This window comes from Blennius ocellaris (genome assembly GCF_963422515.1).
Source record: "Blennius ocellaris genome assembly, chromosome: 5".
NCBI lineage: Eukaryota > Metazoa > Chordata > Actinopteri > Blenniiformes > Blenniidae > Blennius > Blennius ocellaris.
Window position 1 is genome coordinate 28,385,123 of NC_137654.1, and position 21,984 is coordinate 28,407,106.

The following is a 21,984-nucleotide window of genomic DNA, read 5'->3' on the forward strand; positions in this document are numbered from 1 at the left end:
GGCAGCAGATTAAACTCTGCTTTGTCTTCTGAGGGAGAAATATCACCATTTATGAAAAATTTAAACAGAAAGAAAAGTATTGATGTGGGGACTGTGACTGAAGGGACTGAAGTTTCCTGCACCGTCGTCAGACTTTCTTTCAGCAGCGTGAAGTCAACCAACAATTGAGTGGCTGGCGAAGATCGTAAAGCCACGTGAATCATGTAAACGCATTTGCTCCAAACACAAAAACTAAATAGGACATAAGGTTTCACATTCTCAGAGAGCGACCCGACAACATCTCTGTTGGCTCTCCAGCGACTTTCAAGTGAATCTCCTGAAGTGCAGAACAACATCTTGAATAATGCACAAACAATAAGGGATCTACAATAAACTCATAAGGTCAGTTCCCAATGACACCCACGAATGTTTACCTTTTCCTCTCTCTCTCTCTTTTTTTTTTTTTTACCCCCTTGAGGCAATGTGAATAGCCACGGTTGAATTGTAAACAAGTCTTGACTTTGAATATAGTACAAGAAGGCTCGGCGACACTGTTCGCTTTCACCACTTCAAAGATGTCAGAGAGGAGCTGTTAGTATAAAAAGGAAGGACAGAAGTGTGGCGGAGACGGCGGAGAGTCCGAATCCTGCGACGGTTTGATCATCTCCGACATTTTCCGCCACGCTAAAGATAAAGACTGCTGGCAGAGCAACACCTGGGTAACTGAATTTGGATATGTTTCCATATAGTAGGCACATTCGGATTGAGATACTGAGTGACTGAGAGATACTAGTGAAAACATTGGCCATTGTACAGATGGAGATAACTCAGGATGTAGCTCTTGGACAGATGTGCACACCGTCACTGAAAAGAGAATAAATGTGTTTTGTGTGTGTGTGTGTGTGTGTGTCAACAAGTGGCTTGAATTATGTTGCAAAACAAATATTATCCACTCGTAACTTAAATAGCCTCCCGACGACTTTTAAAATTGGCGGCTGTGCATTCACGCGGCGCAAAGTAATATTGGAACAAGTACATGCAAATGCGAACAAAGTAGAGTAAACATAATAGACAACATCTAGGCTGAACAATAGGAACAAAGATGGAGACGTCTTCTCAATTATATCTCCCTGAAAATAAATAACAAAATAAACAAATAAATAAACCTTGCACTGTGTTGCAACATTTGTGATTGTTCAAAGTTCATCACGGGAAAAACAAATCATTTTGGAGGAGGAAGAACAAGGGGGATGATAGTTGACATCAAGCCTTTGAAAGTATATTTGAAGGTTTCTTTTAAAAGAAGCTCCGATAATAAACCACAACAAACATAATGGAGAGAAACAGAAACAGGAGGGGGAATGAAATGTGGCAGCATTACCGGCGATGAATACAAACACGTGTGCTTCCATTTATTCAATTTTGTTTCTGTAAACATATCATGTGTTCATGATTGAAATATAAGTGAAATTCATCACATTCCTATAATAGTCCTCTCCGTTGTCACGTCGGTTTAAAATAATGCTGGAAGACGTACAAACATCGAACGTCACGTCGGGTCTTTTCCATTAGTTTCATTGTTGGTTGGTTATACCAAGAGAACTTATCATTACCTTTGTGCTTTTCATTTGGACAGTAGTTAGTGCATTCTATTTTTATAAATATAAGAAATACGTATAAGACGTGGTGCTGGGAAAAAACAAACAGTATGGCAGCGGCTCACAGGCTTGTACAGGGTGCGCTCAAAAGTGAAAATGACTCATAAACTGCTGAATAGGTTTCATCGCATGCTTCTATATTACAGTCCATATCAAAGTAGAAATGGGGATCCTTTTAAATACACAGGTCACAAAATATAGGATGGAAAACTACAGGGGGGTATATATGTGAGTTTTATCCCCACACCTTCAAAGGGATAAATAATTTCTGCAATAAATAAATAAATAGATAAATCAGTATACACATGATTTCCTAGTATCACACACATCGATTCCAAACGGTATCACGAACATGATACGCACTGGCACGTCCTAATATATTGATGCCTTCCAACAGGCCCTCTCTACGGGTTTACTTGCTATCCATTACATCACCACTTTGACAGGTTTGACAGCGAACAACTAAAACCTCCTCCTGCGGCGGTTCTCGTCTCCGCGCCTCGGAGGGGAGACGCTCCCAAACGTGAGCCGAAGCCGCTCGGCGGTCTCACGGCTCCGGACGCCAGCGGAGTCTCGTCGTGTTTGACTCGACTCACGTTCACCAAAGAAGGGCCTCGGAAAGCATTTCCACTCTCCGTTTCAGGACTGGAGGTCAGTTTTCCCATCAATCTGGACCCAGAGCCCGTGTTTGTGGGCGGGGGAGAGGCGAGGTTGGGGCGGGGCGGGGCGGAAGGGGGTTTGCTGGGTGGGCGGGGCCTCAGACGGGGTTGGTTTGCGGGACCTCGCAGGACGAGTACGGCGGAGGGACGGGGTTGGGTTTGATGGCTCTGCTCTTCATGTAGGATATCAGCTGGTCGGGGATCTCGGCCAGGACGTCTTTGGCCAGCCGCGCCATGCTCAGCACGTGGTTTCCTGTACGGTCCATGTAGTCTCTGAACGGGACAAACTGGCGTCACAAGGCAGAGGCAGTTAATGACCGGGGTGCGAGGCGTGCAGTCCTCATGAGGATTCAGTAAGCAAAGCTTTTCTAGGGTCGGATGCAGTTTGCAGTGGTTAATTCAATCCATAAATGCAATTAGGTAGATCAACATTTAAAAAAAAAAAAAAGTTTGATATTAATAAGCTTTGATTTAACTTAAACATATGATAAATGTGAAGTTTTAACTTCTTCTTGTTGCAATAGATGATAGAATTAACTGGAAATTACAAGGAAAACATACAAAATGTCAACAAAACGATCTCAACATTGATTAAAGTAAAACACGCACTAGATTACAAATCACTACGCCTACTTTTAAAGGGGTCATATTATTCAACTTTCACATGGTCTCATTGGACCAAGCACATCGCATCCAAAGTTTATTGCTCCAAATCCAATTTTTCCTTGATTTTCCTCCATTTGAATACTGGATCATATGAGCCATAGATATAAACACGAGATGCCACATGGCCTATTGACATGACGTGTCTACAGCGCCGCCATCTTCTCCCACTGGTGCTAAATATATAGATCCCAGGCTGGAGAATCCCCAAAAACATTTGTAGCTCGCTTGCTAGTCCACGTAGCAACACAAATCATACCTCATTTTAAAGCTGAGGAAAAGCCCATGGATATTATGTTTGACACTCCTGTTTTATCTAGACACTTTTGTTATTAAAACTTTGTTTTTCATCCTGTAAATAACTGTTTGCCCTTGTCTAATATATGAGGTTCTCGTCACGTTGAATCCAGCTTCGGGTTGTAACAACAGTTGTGGCTTCAGCTCTTTGAAAATGTGGAAGTGAAGCCACCCCGTCACCCTCTGCTCCCCCCCCCCCCCCCCCCCCCCCCCCCCCCCGAGACCCTCGGACTTCACTGATCAAAGCTGCTACGACCCCGGAGGAGCTCCGGAGCTGCTGGTGCACCGCCGCTTTGCTCAATTAGTTTGTTTGTGTGACCACTGTGTGACTTTGGTGTCACGTCATGAGTGAAATCAAAAGAGTTGGTGGATTTCGGTGACTTTCAGGCGACTCCTGTATTTATCCTGCTATGCACGGCAAAAAACTTCTGCGTGTCGTTTCAGTGATTAGCCATAAAGTTAGTAGAATACTTTGAGTTAGAAGCAGAGAACATGGCAAGCGTGAGGATTTGAGAAAGTCTCACAGGAGCCGTTCGACTGGGTCCGAGCGTCTCACAGTAAAGCTATCTGGTCATAATGTTATGGCCGAGTGGCGTTCGAACCCAGCCGTGTGAATCACGGGAAGCTCGAGAGCCCAGTCCTTAAGTGTGATTCACTAATAGTAATAACAGACCGCCATCAACTGCAGGTGGTTAAAAAAAAAAGACCATCAATAAATTCCTCTGACAGTCACATTAAGTCACAAGATGGGCAAAAAAAGTGCTTACTGAGCAAACACCTCATATCTGTATATCATCATATCACGCTGTTTATTATACTCTGCCAGAGAACAGGGAAAGACATGAAGGCATCGCCTGGTGTGAATCCCCTCAGTGGACTCTTGTTGCGGAAAAGCAGCATATCTTGGAGTCATTTTTAGTGACTGTAGACACATGACATGTTTTAACAAGTGTGATCTGTGCCAAAAGACAGATGAAGCTTACTGCTCACTGTATACGATAAAAATGGTAAAATACAGTTAAAAAACAAGTGAAAAATATATCAATACTCATAAAAAATATTCAGGCCGACACTGTTTAGCAAGAATTCGCTTCATTGTCTTGCTTGAATGTATTTTCTTTTTATTTCCTTGTAAAGCACTGAATAGTGTCTGAAAGGTGTTATAAAATAAATGTGCTTTGCCTGTTTTTGTAAGTAAAACTGTCTGTGGAATGTAAATAACTCTCCGAACAAGGGCTGCAACAATGAATTGATAAAAATCGAAAAATGTGGGCTGCGTGACTTTATGTTGAGATTGTAATCATTTTCAGTACAAACTGTTTGATCTTGTAAATCTATAGACAATTCAATTCCATACACTGTGACCACAACAAATAAAAACTTTGAAGTGTAAATTTAAAGGTTGTTATAGCAATAATATAGCAGTCTGGTCCACTCAGGATGAATCTAGACTGTATGTGGTCCCTGAAGTAAATTAAATCATATTTAATAATTATCTTGTATACATATTATATACATGTGTGTATATGTATTTATATTTTATACATCTTTGTATTGGTTCAGTTATGTTCTTTTAAATAACTATAACATATTTGGTGTTTGGTTCATTCAATACCAACTGGTCCGACAATTTGAAATGTTTTTTTTAACCGATTCGTCGATTAATTGAAAAAAATAATCAACCGGTTAATCGATTATTAATCTACTCGTTACTTGCAGCCCTACTCCGAACCCCTACTTTTAAAATGACTGCGGTTCATAATGTGCTTGGAAATAGTTTGACTTTATTCAGAGTGTCACAGCGGCTCATCTCCACGTTACGAAACAGGAATGTTGTTTTAGTCTTTCGTTGCTTGTTGGAAAGAGTTTACAAGTCTTCATCAAACAGGCAGAGTAGACTCTAACGAAACGCTGCCTCTCAGTCTGCGGTAACCTGTGCAAAGTTTATTCATTTATTCATTCATGTTTAATAAATGTGTTTGGTAAATGTCACGGTATTATGCTTGGCGAATTTCAATATTACATGTGTACCAGTAAATGGCGGCGGAAGATGAAAGATCAGGGGATCGACAAAATGATTGAAAATGATTTTCTCTGGCTCGTGTCGGGGGAAATATTTTGCATTAAACTAAAACAAGAATGAAGATTGCCATCTGCTGTATAAGAGAAGCCGCTAATGGAGGCAGAAATGAAACGTTTCACCTGTTTTGCTTTTGGGAAATGAGTCATTTCCTTCTGAAGACAAACCGAGTGCGAAACACAACATTGGAAATGTCTCACCTGTACAATGTCTCTCTCTGCTAACTTCCCCCGCGAAGAGATCCGGATGTCGTCGCCATCCAGCTCAACCATGGCTGCAGAAAATAAAGCGTTTGATTAAAGAAAAAAAAAACAAAAACATGCAGAACTACTGTTTTTATCACTGTGAGTTAATGAGTTTCAACAATAATGGTTATTCCTTTGGTTTTTCAGCTGGTTTAATCAGAATAAATTGCTCCTGATACTGAGAAATAACTCGGTATTTTCCACGCATTTCGTCTCCCGACAGCTTCGGTTAATATTCTCACCGTCGAACTCAGCCTGGCCAACTCCAACAATGATGATAGACATGGGGAGTTTAGCTGCCTGCGTGAACAAGAAGAGCAAACAGTCAGTTCTGACTCCAGTATGTTGTAAAAACACTGCAACACGCGAGATCTCATCAGCCTACAACAAAGGGCTACGATTCCAATTAGGAGCACTTTCCCACGATGTGGATGTCACGGGGTGTGAAGTCAGTAAGGGTTCCCCAGGGAGGACGCAGATAAACACAATAATGAAGGGATTACTGTACACCGAGAGAAATATCAATTATATATTGCATCACTGGTTCTTATGGTACGATTTAGGTTCTGGTTAGAACACAGAGAAAGATAGACAGAATGTAATCTACTATATCTACTATATATGTCTATATATACATACTCTGCACGTTACTTTGGTGATGTAGAATCATTGATGAAGTCTAAAATGCAAAAGGACCGTTTGAATATGCTATAAATCTACAGTTCGAACATGTAAAAAGAAACAAAAACAATCAGATAAAGAAAAAAAAGAAATGACTCCAAATGAGTAAACAAACAGAAGAGACAACACAACTTGTCTTGGATAAGCGACAATCTGATTTTACGTGTTCAAAAGAGAGTCGGAGTTTACAACAGGGGTGGCGAACACGTTTCAGTTCAGGGGCGACATACAGGCCGATTTCATCTCCAGTGGACCAGACTGCTAAAATAGTGCAATATCAAGCTTTAAATTTAAACATCTACTTTGAATTTAAATATTAAAAATACATGATGACAATGTCTCTATTTTCATAAAACCGAACAATTACGCCTGAAAATTACTACAATCTCAAATTAAATCCGATTTTAATGAGACTTTCTGGTGCAAAATACAGTGAAATGTCTAAAAAAAAACAAAAAAACTCCCTCTATTTCTAGTATTTTTTACAAACTCACCCCGACAATACGACTTTAAGGCTCATGCTAGTTTGATATCTTTCAGGGCAGCTGATAACTCAGCTCGGGTCTCAGCATTTGCTACTCTTAAGAAATATTTTTTTTTTTTTAATAATGTTTTCTACAATTAGCTTAATGGTTTGGGGGGATTGGAGCCTCTTTTAGCCCACAGCTCTGTTGTTTGACACCCCTGGTTTACACACTCAACAAATGATCCTGTAAATAAAGCGCATTAATTTAATAAATGTATCTTGTCTTCACTGATTCGATCGAGCTCATGTCTCAGTTGTCACAAAGTTAATGTTGGGACGCTTCATCCTACGATTTTATGTTCATCGCATTCCTTACATGTATCCAACGGATGATTCCAGAGTTCAACACCGTTTTCAACCCTCTGTATGTTCTCCGACAACGTATAGCAATGTTTCTTACATAATTCAGCCGAGCATTACTTATTGAGGTGGTGTGCACAGAGAAATGTTTGAAATCCAGCCGACACGGGAACAGAAAAGCTCCATGTCCTGCACATTACACTCCAGCCCAAACAATATCTTCAGCCTCGGTGGTGAAGGTCTGAAACAGTTTGTGGTTGCAGACGTTGCCGTGCTACACGGCTCCAGACCACAGCCCTGATGTGAGCAATGTGAAAGCTCTGGCATGAATGAATGAATGATACATGCTTGTGGTAGAAATGCATTTGCTGGGGTAAAAGTGGGTCAGCTTTTCCTCGAGAAAAAAAAAAAAACCTCCCGGGGGGGGGGGGGGGGGGGGGACGAAGCCTGTCACAGATACGAGTAAATAGGTTCGGGAGGACCACCCCCTTCATGGTCTCTATCATTTTCTCTCCCTCCTTTGCTTTCCCCCATTTTCCCTCGCTCCTCGTGACCTCCTGCTCTCACACAGAAATACATATTCTGTTTGCCAGTTCTTCCAGGATGCCGCAGCCCACGAGCGTCTACATCTATAAATGCCAGATCAGATTCTGTATCCAGAGCTGAATAATTCAGACTTACACCGCGGCTTTCTTCTTCTCCTGTAATGCGGAATCACTCGGGGGACCTCACCCTGTCACTCCCTGAACTCGCTCCTCTCACGGAACGTATGCAGAGACTCAGCGTTGACCCACGCCGATAATAAACGCTTTATTTAATATTGCATGTAAATACTAACAGCATCTCGAGGCTGACCCAGTGACCAACGAGACACAGGCGGAGAATAATGTTTCCGCTGTGCGTGTTAATATTTGTTTCAGTGGAATTAAATGTCCCTTTTTCCAACACAGAATCAAATTTCTTATGAAACAAGAACTTGGAGAAATGCTGCTATTTAGAAACACAAAGATCTATGAATTCTTAACTGCTATTCGCCTTAACACAAACTCACATTTCACTGTTACCAGCAAACCTCTAATCAATCCATCCGTGGTAAACGTGCATTGTGGGTGACAGAAGTGACAGGTTTTAAAAGTTTAATAATACTTCTCTCACAAATATGTCATTAATTAGAAAATATTTTCATTTCAACATTAACTCGTCTGCATTGTTGTGATCTGTTGAACTAGGAGACGTTCTTAACAATTTCATTAGTGCACAAATACCTTATTTTAGCTCTGCTTTGGGTCGTTTTAAGCTCTTTTCCTCCTAAATCCAGAATGTTTATCACCTTGGGAATTGTTGCGTTTCAGTGATAGTTCAGTGGAAACGTTTTTTTTTTTTTTTACGTTTTAGCTTCACAAAAGTTTTGTGTTCAGCAGACAGCAACGTTGATTTCCTCCGTTTCCATGGGAATGGAGTCGTAGCACTTGTTAACAGTTCCACCAAGTCTGGCTTAATTACGCCAACTTTTTTTTTGTTTATTTTTTTTTTGTCGGGATTCAAATGTTGAAACTGGTGCAACTTTCTTTTTCTTTTCTAATTCACAATGAATGGGCTGCGAACCATTAAAAACAATGAGTCCTATTCAAGTTACTGCTTGAAAAGACCTTTTTGATCTAATACCTCTGTGTGAAAGCACTTTTGATGAGTCAGAAGGTCAGAAAGAGACATATTTCATAACTCATAGCGCCTAAATGAAACGTGGAGTTTAAAGGAAAACATCAAAGTGAAGCGCTGTAGCATTTATTTACCCCAGAGGCTGTTCTCTTGCTAATGTGGACATAATATTTATTCCTGAAGGCTGAGCGGTGCTGGTTTGTGTCGGACAAACAAACCAAAGAGGTCCGGTTTCCTCATTAGCGGCAATCCTACAAATATCCATCCACAATCTTTAAAGCTGGTGTTAACCGCACACGAGGAAAGCAAAAATGCAGCGATGAGAGTTCGTCAGCTAAAAGGCCGTGGGACAAGCGAAGCAGGTCGTCCAGTGGAAACAGCAGCAGGAGGACTTCAGGCTGAGCAGAGAGCAGAGCAGCAGACAAGATCTTAAAAGGAAGGTGTGGCTGTTCGAATGGTTTGATTAACAGTCGCAAATTCCCTTTAAACCCAGTCTGCTGGGGGTCAGAACACGGTGACGGTCCACCTGGCAGACGAGGGCCTCACCTTCCACTTCAGCAGAGCCGACAAATAAACAACAGTAACACACGAGTTGAGGGTCTTGCCTCCGTTGAAGTGAACGTGTTGTACCGGGAGTGAACCCGGGTGTCTGAGGGTCTCAAACAGAAGGATAAATATTGAACAAACACAGGATCCGGGCAGAGAGGTCGAGACAAGTGGAGCGGAAAACATCCCGTGAATCCTCAAATCTACCGCCGCAGGCTCAGGAACCTTCAAAGTAACAGAAAGCCTGAGAGCCGCTGCGCGGGGAGCTAAAAGCCCCTGCAGAGAGAGAGAGAAAGAGAGAGAGAGAGAGAGAGAGAGCAGCAGCACTTACATTCACGATGGCCTCCTTGGTCTGAGCCATGTCTGATATGACGCCGTCAGTGATGATGAGCAGCACAAAGTATTGAGAGCCGTCCTGCACCGCCGCAGCGTACCTGGGCGAGAGCGTCAGCAGTGGTTAGAGCACGGCGGCACACGGCAACGTGGAGCAGGATGGAGACTGCGTGGGTCTACGCGTCAAACTTGAGAACAGAGAGAAAAACCACAGCGGCATGTTGTGCAGAAACAAACTCCCTCTGTTCCCAGTGTGCGACACAAAAGTTTAATATAGACATGTAAAGGAATGAAGTGTGTTGTAAAGCGCGTCACGTCTCCCAGGTCCATCCAGACGCTATTATGAAAGCCATGAGAGACGCCACGGCGAGTGTGGCCTAGATTCAATCGCCCATCGCTGGCTGCACAATGAATAATTTATCAAACTGTTTATGCAAGTGCAGCAGTCTTTATTCTTTCAGGACATTATTGATCGCGGCGTCTGACCAGAGCTGATGAGCGACAAGGAGGAGAAAATGTGTCGGATCATTGTGAGATCCAAGGGCGGGTCGGAGGTCAAGGCGCCTCTCCGCCGCCTTGCGTTTGCTCAGTTTGATTGCGGAGGCGATTGACATTTTAATCAAAGAGCGTGACCGGTCTGAGACAACAGCGAGAGTGATGGCTGCTGTTTAGAGGATTAAACACACATTTGTCTTCCCCGCCCGCCGTTTATCGACCTCGGAGGCCGTTGAGCACGTTAGCCGAACTACCAACTGCAAACCAGGGAAATCAAACTCATCGGAGTTTAGGTGACACAGCCACGTTTTAGGCTTAATAGCATTTAATAAGTACTGGTATCGGTACTCAGCATCGGTACTCGATACTCGGTATCGGTATGCATCAAGTTTCAACCTTTGTAACATCGTCACCTACTTTCATTAATTACCAAAGATGTAAATTCCACAACTCAACCGCTTACAAAAAAAAAGAAATCTGTAAATGTTTCTGTGATTTTAATCTTCTCGCCGCTGTATTCCATCTGGGCGTTATACTTCATTTCTTCTCAACAATGTGACGTCTTTCAAGGTCTCTAACTTCTTTATGAATAACTTTACTGCACCCGTAGTTACACTGCACCCTTCAGGCACGAAGAGGCTGTAAAAAAAAAAGGCCCTTTTATAAACGCATCTCCAATTGCTGCACTTTTATTAGACCTAAAATCCTTCAGAGACTTTAATGAATTATTTTTATCGCTTGAAATCATGTCTAAAGGTCTGCGGGGGACATATCTTGTAAAATTCTTCTTCTTCATTTTTTTTTTTTTCTTTCTTAAATGCAGAGGGCGCTTAAAGGCCTCATCTTCAGCTTGTGCTGCCTGTTAACGGGACACATAAAGAGTTCAATCCAAACAGAAACAAACTGTGACAGAAAGCTTTCAGCCTCCTCAGATGGAAACGTCTGGCAGCAGCTCTGCGTTTTAAACCCGGACGCCAGCATTTCTCCTCATTCCCGGTCGGTCGTTAGTCTGTCAGTTGTTGTTCCGTCAAAACTTTCCAAACCCAGAAACTCTATACAAAGCTCTTTGTTCAAGTTGGAGTAACATTTTATCCTGAGAACGTTTCAATGATAAAAAAAAAAAAAAAAATCCACCAACAAAAATTCACATAAATCCAGTTTTAATATTAAAGTTTGCGATACTAGTTTGAGTTATTTGTTCCATTATTGCCTTAATGAAACTATTACCAGTAAAAAGAATGTTTTAACACAGAGATTATTGGCATAGCAGAGATCAAACTGTGTCGCTGTGTTTTAATACAATAATTTGATTGGCTGGTTCAACGTGAGCTGATCAAATCATGTCTGCTGTGTGTTTAATGTGCTACGGTTCAATTTATAAATCTGACCTTTACTTTCACTTTGCGCACTCACTCCATTTGCGGTGACAGGACGTTTGTAACGGGGAACTGGAGCATGTGCCGGCCCATTTATACTCGAGCTCACTCAATGACTAATGTGACTAATCAACACATGTCATGAAAGGCTAAATGACACGAATTCATTTTTCTCTCGTCCCGCCACTCACACCTCCTCACTTTCATTACATGTCTGGAAAAATAAAACCTCACATATTCCAGATGATCATTCCTCTTCCTCTCAGCAGCTGGCCATTTACTTTTCCTCCGATAATTCTTGGAGAAACCACCATTCACTGTTTTAATTTCTCCGACGGCGTGTCTGCCGGCCGCAGATTACGTACAGAAGTGACTTTGAGAGAAAGGTTGACTGCGCTGTGACGAAACGCGGGAGGTTTGTCTCGGTACCTTGCCACGTGATTAACGACGGGAGCGAAGTTAGTGGGTCCGTACAGCTGAACCGTCTTAAGGCTTTGGTGGTACGCTTCAAGGATGCCCTCCATGCCGTTACAGTACGGGTTCTCAACGTTGCCGTTCTGAGAGAAAGACAAACCAACACATGAGTTGTGGCAGTTGTACAAAAAAACTTGACAATCAGATCTGAGCACTCAATAAGCCTGATATAAGAGGACGTGATCGTGAGACTGATGTAATATTCTAATGTTGAAATATAAGAATTTCACGATTTAATTGCTAAAATTATTCAAATGAAAACACAAAAGACTCAATAATCTAAAATAAATTGGCATTGATCAGTTAAGGTGCAGCTGTTTATGTCCATTTTCAATATTTACAAGCTGACAGGATAAGAATTTTTGAGACCGTCCAAGACTTATTTCTACTTATAGCTCACTTGTACAGTAGTAGTTCCCAACCCCGGTAGACCCTGATAAGTGTAAACAATGATATGTAATGTATATTCCTGAGGCATCATGAAGAAAAACAATTTAGGAATCTCGCGGGTATTTTTACATGATTACACAATGGAAAATTACAGTCCAGCACCATGCAATTAAGGTAATAATAGAGATTTTTCAGTGGTATTGTAGCAGCATTTTGTTGTCACACAGTGACACCTAGTGGTCATAGATGGTATGTATCAGAACCGTTGTAGATGGGCAACCACTCGTCCAGAAAATGTGGTACTTGTGAACTCATAATTTTATGCATGTTGTTGACAAAGTTCTTGGGTATCGCTTGACCGCAGTTTTTCTGTATTTTTAAATATATATTATATTGTTGATATAGCACCTTGGCCAGGTTTATAACCAAACGTTTTCTCGTAAAGTAACACATTTTTCATTGTGTTTTTGAGGGTCTGTTTGCATCATTACAAATACAAACAACAGCACCCACTAGTGGCGCAACTTGAAAACTACAGCCTTTTTCAGCATTTCTGCTGCTTCTATGTAAACGGACATCATTTTCAAAATGTTGCTGTGTAAATGTAAAACTTTTCTGAAACAAAAACAGAAAATGAAGGCGTTTTCACTGGAATAAACAGACATACATTAAAACGCTTCTTTTCAATGAACCCCAACCAAGAATAACAAGCTTGAAAAAGCTACTTAGCTGGAATCCAGATTGAGTGAAATGCTTCACATGAAACAAACACCACTGCTAAATTCGAATAATTATGTAAAGAAGAATAAATGTTTTATGAATAACTCAACAACACATATGTACAGAGTGATTGTGCTAATTACCATAGCTTCTGCCAACACCAGCTGGTAATGGAGGGTAAAACAAGCCAATTGGAATATTGAATTACATCGTGTAACCAAATCCATTAATGCCTTGTCTATTTAATAACTGTTTCACTAGAGGAGTCACTTCTCTCACACCAGTAGTGATCCAGCAGTTTATTGTGTTCACAGATGTCTCCCCTCTATATAAAAAAAATCAAATTACAGTGTGGATTTCAAGGCAGAGTGACATTTTGAAAAAAAAAAATCTCTTTTTACCCCCTGGAGATATGCTTGTCAAACTTTGCTTCAAAGGTTATCTTCACCCGGCTACAAGTTTCGAACCAAACACACAGCGTAGCGAATATGCCACTCAAGACCAACTTTACTTTTAAACCGACTTACATGGCTACGGCATGAAAGAATGAGGCTTCAATTATATGCAGAGATGAATCTTAATTTGCAAATTTTAATGGAAACAGAGTGATGCAGACGTCCCCCTGTAGACACGCTCCTCATTAGGCTGTATTCTGCAGCAGCCGGAGCACATTAGCTGGCTCACAGAAGCTAAATTGATTTAAGAATCCCTCAGCCTTGGAGAACCTCATTTGCACTATAAAAGGTAAATGAAATTCCCTCTGAATTATGCATGTCAAAGGTGTCGCGGCATTTATCGCAGAATGCACACATCCATACGGTACATAGAAAAACACGCTCGCCCATACACGAGGAGGGGACATAAACACACAAACGGGCCGTTGCTCCGCCGGGAGGGCCGGAATTCCTCTTCTCAATGCGGATTCACGTCAATTCGCCTGACGAATTACACGCGCGGTGTCTAAACGAGCGGCACGGTTTACTCACCAGCGGGAACTCATGGGAAACTCTCCCATCAGGGGGTAGCTTAGCACCAAACCCCAGAGCCGGGAACATCTTATCACTGTCATAGTCCTGGATGATCTCTCCAACGGCCTTCAGGGCCATGGCATACGCATTCATCTGGTATGGGTTCATGTAGTGCAGTGAGGTGGACTGTGATGGATTTCCTTTCAAGACAAAAGAAGTCAGAGTCAGTGAAGCAAACCGGCAGACTGAAAGCGACGTGACAGCCGCAACAGGAGGGAGGGGGAAGAAAAAAAAAAAAAAAAGGAAACAAGGGAACCAAATTGGATGCTCTGAGTCGGAGCAGGGCCATCGGCTCGCACAAATCAAGTGCCTTGTTAGCAACGCCGGACACAGCAAACGCTCTCACCGCTGCCGCATGACAGAGCGAGATTACTTTATGTTTTCAAGCTTTACTGGCGTCCTGAACACTTCGCTCAAAGCAAACATTGAAAAGAAACAATGGTTTTTAAGCTTCAAAATGGTAAGTGAATGTCGGCCGGATAAAACAGATCTTCTCTGACTGACTGAGTAGATTTTGATTGAAAAAAACAAGAGAACTTACAAAGGAGCTTAATGACACTTTTGCTATAAGATACTTTTTTTTTTCTTTTTTTTTTAGCAATCGTCCAACTTAACAAATCATAGTTATTAATCAAACAGAAATTTTGTCCAAACGACTTGATGGTTTATATTTGGAGTTGAAAAAAGTTATTTAGGTTAAAACGCATTGGTTTTGTTTCAGAAAATGTGTTTAAACAGCAACAGTGTCTGTTTACAAGGAAATGGCAGAAGTGCTGAAAACAATGTGGTTTTCGTGTTTGGCCACTAGTGGGTGCTGTTGGTTGTTTTTGGAATGAAACCACACACACATGCACAGACGACAACGTGCTACAAACACCAACGATGGCAGGTACAAGGACAGGCGGTCAAGTCCCTGGACTGTATAAAACATTGTATTTGTCCATCGACTGAGCGCGTGCAGAAAAACTAGTTATGGTATATCATTATATATATTTCTGCCATTTCCAAAGAATTTGAAAATTTTCTTAAAGTTCTACCTTGGGAGTTGTTTTCAAAAAGTTGCATTATCAGTGGCTCATGTACATTTGTCATGTAAACGTACACTCAAATAACAGCGACAGTTGTAAACATGCAAATGGTACCTTAGGTACCGCATCTAACAATTTGTTCCCTTCAATCAAAATAAATCCAATGTTGTCTGTTCATCATGTTTTTTTTTTTATAATAAGTTATTTGTTTGTGTTGTATTTTCGCAAAGATATTCAACCTCTTTGTGATTTTCAAGCATCTTTGCTGTGTCTGTTCTACATCACACGATGCCAACCGGCATGTGAAGAATTAAAAGAAAGAAAAAAAAAACCCATAGAAACAATTGAAAGGACATGAGAAAACTCCAGCCTCGCTTTGATTCATATAAAATGTCTTGCTTTTACTGTACATGACATCAGCAAGCAGAGCAGGTTAAGAAATACTCAGAATACTCACCATTTGATGCTGTGAAATCAATGGCCACTGTGAAGTGAATCTGCGTCCTGAAACGGGAGAAGAGGAGGAGGGATGCTGTTAACAAGCGACAGGCGGGAAAACTGGGAGCTGCCGCTTAATGAAGCTCTCGCACGGTCTCAGCGCTCTGGCTGCTCTGATCCGAGAGGAGGTGCGACAAAACCGAACCCCAAACACAATCGATAGCACACCTCTACTGTCTACTTTCACAGCTCCTTCCTCACATCACTTATCCAGCACGCTTTCTCATCAGGCTTTTATTATCCCATTTACAAAGCAGAGACACGCACGCACGCACGCACGCACGCACGCACGCACACACGCACACACACACACACAGTTGCCGGTCACACTGCATTCAATGCTTTGGTCTCCTGCTTAAAAGATTCAGCAACACCACAAACAGAAAAAAAATCTAGCAGCTCCAATAAAGGCACAGTAATTTCCCAAATGGCTTCCACAAACATATAATGAGATGATGCAGCTGGCCTAATGATCAACATCACACCGAGGAAGGAGACGAGTGTGGCTTCAGTTTCACGACGAGTCGCCTTGTAATCTCGTTTTCATGATGTGGCCACCGGTCGGCCGTCCGTTCTGTATTCAACTGATCTGTGATCAATGCCGAAATCTGAGGTCCTCCACTCGCCGCACCGCGGCCGGGAGAAAAAATTCCCCAAATTCCCCAAAACGCTGGGTGCATTTATTTTATTCATGAGCCTGTAATGATGGCCAAAACCTTGGAAAGGGAAACTAAACACGGGCTAACTAGTCTCTGCTGAATTCGCCTGTTCCCCCCCCCCCCCCCCAAGAGGGACAAATGAAAATGCAGCGCCCGGATCAAAGTGTGTGCTCTTTCATTGTGATTAACACTGATTGCCTCTTCCTGACTTTACCTCCATTCAGAAATTCCCACAAGCGCAGTATGGGAGATAATGGCGGCCTCCTCCCGGGGAGACTCTGACCTCAGCTCATTAATCAGCATTGAGCCGGACGCCTCGGCACACAAAGGGGAGTTGTTACAGTGGCGTGCCGCCTCAGTCTGAAAGTCTCCGCTGATTTCCGCGGTTGCTTCGAGATCAGTTGGCCAGGGGAGCAAGGCGTTGATTTGGAGTGAAGCCCGGGTGCAGAGCAACAGAAAGCAAGACTCACATGGGAGTTAACTATCAACCTGCTAATGAGATTATCAGCCGGTGGTTTACCTTCAAACTGACGATCTCTGCTGCCACTGCAACCACTCACAAGACTGATCCAAGTGGATTTGCACCTGAACGGTTTACTATGTCGCATTAGTAATATTAGAGGCCTGATCCACTCAGGAACTTGATGCTCAATTCTGATTTCTTGCCGAGATCCGATTTCCTCACGCGACCATTCACACTACACTTTAAACGCCTCCATCAGACTGCACCGGTCAGCACCTCAATATACATTTTTTACTGGTTGAGGAATTGAACTGAACAATCACACAATCGATGTAGATCATCGAGTTTGTGTTAAATATTGTGCAAAAATCCTTGAAGTATTTATGCAAGTAGAGTAATTTCTTTCTCATTGTGTCTTTGCATCTGAAATAGGAGTGAATCCCTGTTTATATGAAGCTCGCTATCCTTGCTTCCAGTGTTGACACAGTGACCTTGCACAAGTAATCAGATTTACTGGTTACTCCTTTAAAAAGTAAATTAGTTTCTTTACTCAATACTTGTTTTTAAAAGCAACCACCGTCTCAACATAAGGACAACCGGTTTTGCCAAAAACTCTGTGCTGATGCATATTTTAACCTTAGACCTTCATTCTTTGTCTTATTTATATCTGACTCACGTGTTTATTATCAGATTTTTACTATTACTGGTATTTATTTATCCGGTGATGTAGTTATACTCTGTTTTTGCACTATTTATTTATTTGCACTGCATGCTCTATGCAACCTTTTAATGATAAATTATGAATAAATAAATGCTACAATAGTAACACACAGTGACTTGGATCAGTAACTTTAATCTAATTACTGGTTTGGAAACAGAAACGCCTTAGCTTACTCGTTACTGAAAAACGTAGTCATATGACAGTAACACGTCAATAATTAAGGCGTTACCGGCGTCGCTGCTCGCGTCGCGGCTGGTCCAAAACCCAGTCTTTCTGTTTGCATTTTCTCCCGGGGCGCACGACATGCCCTCCGAGATAAATCGTATCAGCTCATGTCAAGGGTGCATTCTGCCCGGTCCCATTTGGAAACACTCCACGGGGTCGTCGAGATGGCAAATAGGATCTAAAACATTTTACCGAAAAAGAATGAAAAGACATCCAGCACTCGAGTCTGCCACGCGACTCCAAATCTGCTTTCCCCAATATCAGAGATAGATGTGCTGCATGACCCAGTTCAGCCTCCACAGCCTTGAGTTTCCATCCAAACTGTGGCGACGTGTACAAACGGCTGCGTGTACAATCATAAATCTGGAAGGTCATTCCATGACAAGATGAAATTGGTCAAAAATTAAGTTTTCATGCATTTGTTGATTTTTCCACCATTAAGTGCCCCAAATGACAATCTGTATAACGAAGATTAATAGGTCACTGGAAAATCTACAGTAACGACTCTTTAAGTGCAGGGAAATTCATGCTGTGTTCTTTGGTAAATCATTTTCTGGAAAACCGCTCGTCTGTCTCGTCTTTAATCATGTGCACAACAGAAGACATCGGGGGCGTGCAAGTCATTAGATACCTTCTGGGATTTCCTTGTGATTTGGATTTATTAAGTGTTTGCACACGAGCAATCAGTGACCTAAATGCAGGAGTGTGACTGCTGACATGGCAAATATCTATGATTTTTCAAAAAAAACCCAACAACAACAAAAACAAGGCAAAACGTTTTAATTAGCTTTACAATTCCCAACTCACAATTATTCTTTCCTAAAAGAAGAAAACTGAGAAAATGTGAAACTTCACATAGTGATAGATAAACCACCCATGGTCACAGATTTTAGATAATTAGAAGGAGCATTTAGACTGTATGAAGCAGGCTACATTGATGCTCCTGCAAACAGATGACTCTTTGACTTTGCATGCGTTGTGTGGGTGATTAACTAAGAATAACACATAAAAGAGGATCTTGTGTGCGAAACAGAAAACCTTTCTAGAACATTGTAAACGCAAAAGTTTTCTAAAACGATGTGTTTTCACTTGAAACGTTGATGTGTAAACGGAATGTTTTTGGACCGTGGAAGGAAATAGCCAGAGAAAACCCACACGCAGAGAGAACGTGCAAACTCCGCACAAAGAGACTGCCCATCAGGACTCAAATTGTGAATATTCTCGATGTGAGGCTGCTGCACGCCACCGTGCTGCATCCTTGTTCTAACCCCACGATGAAATGAATTCCCGAGGAACAAGCTGTCGCTGTATGTGCAGTATAATACAAAACATTATCTCTAAAAATAACCGGGACTTATTAATTCTCTGAAATATGTCAGTGGTACATTCACTTTTCTCCCAGAACTTTGCACTGCGTGATTACACATAATTACGTTTTATATTTAGACCTGTGCGGTAAGACCTCGATGAAAAAGAAACCCGCCAAACCTCGGTGAGTCAGCGACTGTTCAGCCTTTCATCACTCAGTGGGATTTGGGTTTGGGATTTACATTTGCTCAAGGTTCAGAGCTCTTTACGCTCTCGCTCCCCGCGTCTCGCCACCGACAGCATTTCGCCACGAGGGTTCGGCGGCCGAACAGAGTGAAAAGTCGGAGCGTCCTCACTGATGTCACTTTCTGTTGGAGGGAAAGTATTGAAACAAACAAAAGCAGCCGAGCGTGGACACACACGGCTCTCTGGGGATCTGTGTTTGCTGCAGTGGTTTCCTGCTTTACATATCACAGCACACACACACAGAAAACGCTTCGGGCACTCAAAGTAAAGTGATAAAGTATTGGCACAAACCAATCCACTTAATAAGGAATGGAATTTTTGTTAATGAGCTTCATTTAAATAATTTAATTCAGAACATATTGGAGTTCCTTCATTCAAATATTGGAAAGAAGTGTCTAAAACTTTTTTTTTTTGTGTGTAGTTTTGCATTATTTCAGTTGTGCTTCACGGCATGAATTTGATATAAAAAAATAAAAGCTGAACTGATCATTATGGATTCATGCTGACTGATTCTGCAAACTGCCACCAGCTCCTCCACCTTACATCTCTTATACCGTCCTTAGAATAGAACTTCTTCTCTTCTCTGAATGACAAACGTCTCAGCGGACAAATTAATATGCGACCATTATTTCTTACATTTGGCCGGCAGTTATTAACTCTGATTCGATTCTCATACAATGTGATTTCAGGGCAAAGTCTTCAGAAGCGGTGGTGCATCAGCAGCAGCAGCAGACCCCCCCCCCCTCCCCTCCTCCCCTCCATCAGGGGGTGTCACTGTGTCCTTCTATTATAATAGCTCTGCTTCTCCTCTTCCTGCTGTTTTGTTCTCCACTGCATTTGACAGCTCGCCACCCAGCCTGTGCATCACCTACGGTTCCTGCATTAGTTTCAAATAGGGACGAGAGTCGTGTTGACTCCCCCCCCCACCCCCCCAGACAGACGCCATATGGCAGGAGTCTTAGTAAATGTGAAGTTGCCTGCAGGCTCGGCAATCTGGGCCGAACGGGATACTGTGTGTAATGTAAAACAGTGAGAACGCACACAAACAATGTGTTTACTATACCGTCGGCATGTGTTGGAAAGTGGCCAACACATGCCGATGGTAAGGTGAACATATTGGAGCAGATCTCCGATTTTACATTCCGCTGCGGTTCCCGTGTGATGGAATGCAAAGCGGACGCACACGGCGCTGCGGGTTCGGCTCCACAAGTGAAGGCGCTATATTCTCAGCTGAACGTTTATTAGTCTGCTTCAGTAAAGTAAATTTAGTGTGACTGAAATTTACACAAAGTACATCCTGGAACAGAAAACCCACACGGCGGTATGGAGGCAGTCAGATTCACGCTTCACTGCCAATAACAATAACGATTAAAATAGTTTATGGGCTGCGCAAAACTGCTAAAGCTTGTACACGGCCTCGACAACTTCCACTGATGAAATGAGTTGCCCTGAAGGTGTGTCGTTTCTCTGCTTGTGGCTGAGCTTAGTATTGGTTTGATGTTAGATCATATGAGAGTGAACCGGCGACAAGGGTTTCCACAGACCTCAACTCAGTTCCGTCTCCAGCTTTGCCGCCACATTAAGGGCAGAGGGACGCTGACCTTTTGCACTGAACAGTGAGATGGAATGATGGCAATATACTACCGCCCAGGAGAACTCGGTATGTGGGACGGTGGCTGAAATGACATGGCACACAGGTCTCTTCAAGTAAATTGAAAGCAGAAAACGATGCGGCAGAAATGTAAGCAGTAGCAAAGGGACATCATCCTCCGAAGTGACACCCGTGGAGGCGCAATGCAAAGAGGAGTCACAGTGCAGGAAACTGTCCTGACACTTTCTACAGGCAGGTGCAGCCCTTCCCTCACGCAGGACCTGGAAGCGAGGAAACCAGCGAGACAAAACGGTAACAGCAGACGCCATAAACCCCCAACACTGTGTCTGCTGCTCATTCAAAGTTCACTCCGCACCAAACTGGCAAACAAAGCTTTCAAACTTCTGAGATATTATTCTTAATGACTGAGGTCAGATTGCATCTATAAGGCAAGAAATACTACAACTTTACAAGGCTTTATGTCAGGGGTGTCAAACATAAGGCCCGTGGGCCAAAACTGGCCTGCAAGAGACTCCAATCCGGCCAAACCGCAAATATACTGACATGAAAGCTATAGAAGAAACAGCTATAGAAGATGTTTTTATGCGGACATTTCACTGTATTTTGCACCAGAAAGTTTAATTAAAATTGGCTTTATGTTGAGATTGTAGCCATTTTCAGTAGTAACTGTTTGATTTTGTAAAACATTTTTTTTACCTTTTACCATGTATACTTTGCATGAATTAAACCTTTAAAATGTAAATGTAAAGGTTATTATGGTACTGTTTTATTGGCACACACAAGATGAAACTGGGCTGCACGTTGCCCCTGATCTAAAATGAGTTTGACACGCCTGCTTTACACCATCACGGGAAATGTACATGAATAAAACAGGTGTTTCTCAAACGGGGCTGATCGTGTTCCCCGGGGGTACTTTGGACCACAGCAGGGGGCAAATAGGTAAAATAACAGCAACATGCTTTCTTTACCAGGCGTAAACTCCTCCCATACAAAGAATTATTGGAAATACCAACATGCCCACTGGCCAGCTGGCAGACCAGGATACTGCTATCAGTGCATCCCTACTTATAAAGCTATAATAATATTCTTATAAACCATAATAATATGCACCAAAA

General features: G+C 42.2%; 1 protein-coding gene across 1 annotated transcript in view; it reads right to left on the bottom strand.

The window, feature by feature from the left end:
- Window positions 1-2,394: 2,394 nt before the first annotated feature.
- Window positions 2,395-21,984, bottom strand: part of cpne5a (copine Va) — a gene marked incomplete at its 3' end in the record, with an annotated part of 80,129 nt that continues 60,539 nt past the window's right edge. The window contains exons 15-21 of the mRNA XM_080497335.1: window positions 15,595-15,641; window positions 14,068-14,249; window positions 11,927-12,054; window positions 9,625-9,727; window positions 5,824-5,881; window positions 5,537-5,610; window positions 2,395-2,583 (exon numbers count right to left, since the gene is read on the bottom strand). Coding sequence (XP_080353461.1) covers window positions 2,395-2,583; window positions 5,537-5,610; window positions 5,824-5,881; window positions 9,625-9,727; window positions 11,927-12,054; window positions 14,068-14,249; window positions 15,595-15,641 — 781 coding nt within the window. The remainder of the gene's footprint in view (window positions 2,584-5,536; window positions 5,611-5,823; window positions 5,882-9,624; window positions 9,728-11,926; window positions 12,055-14,067; window positions 14,250-15,594; window positions 15,642-21,984) is intronic.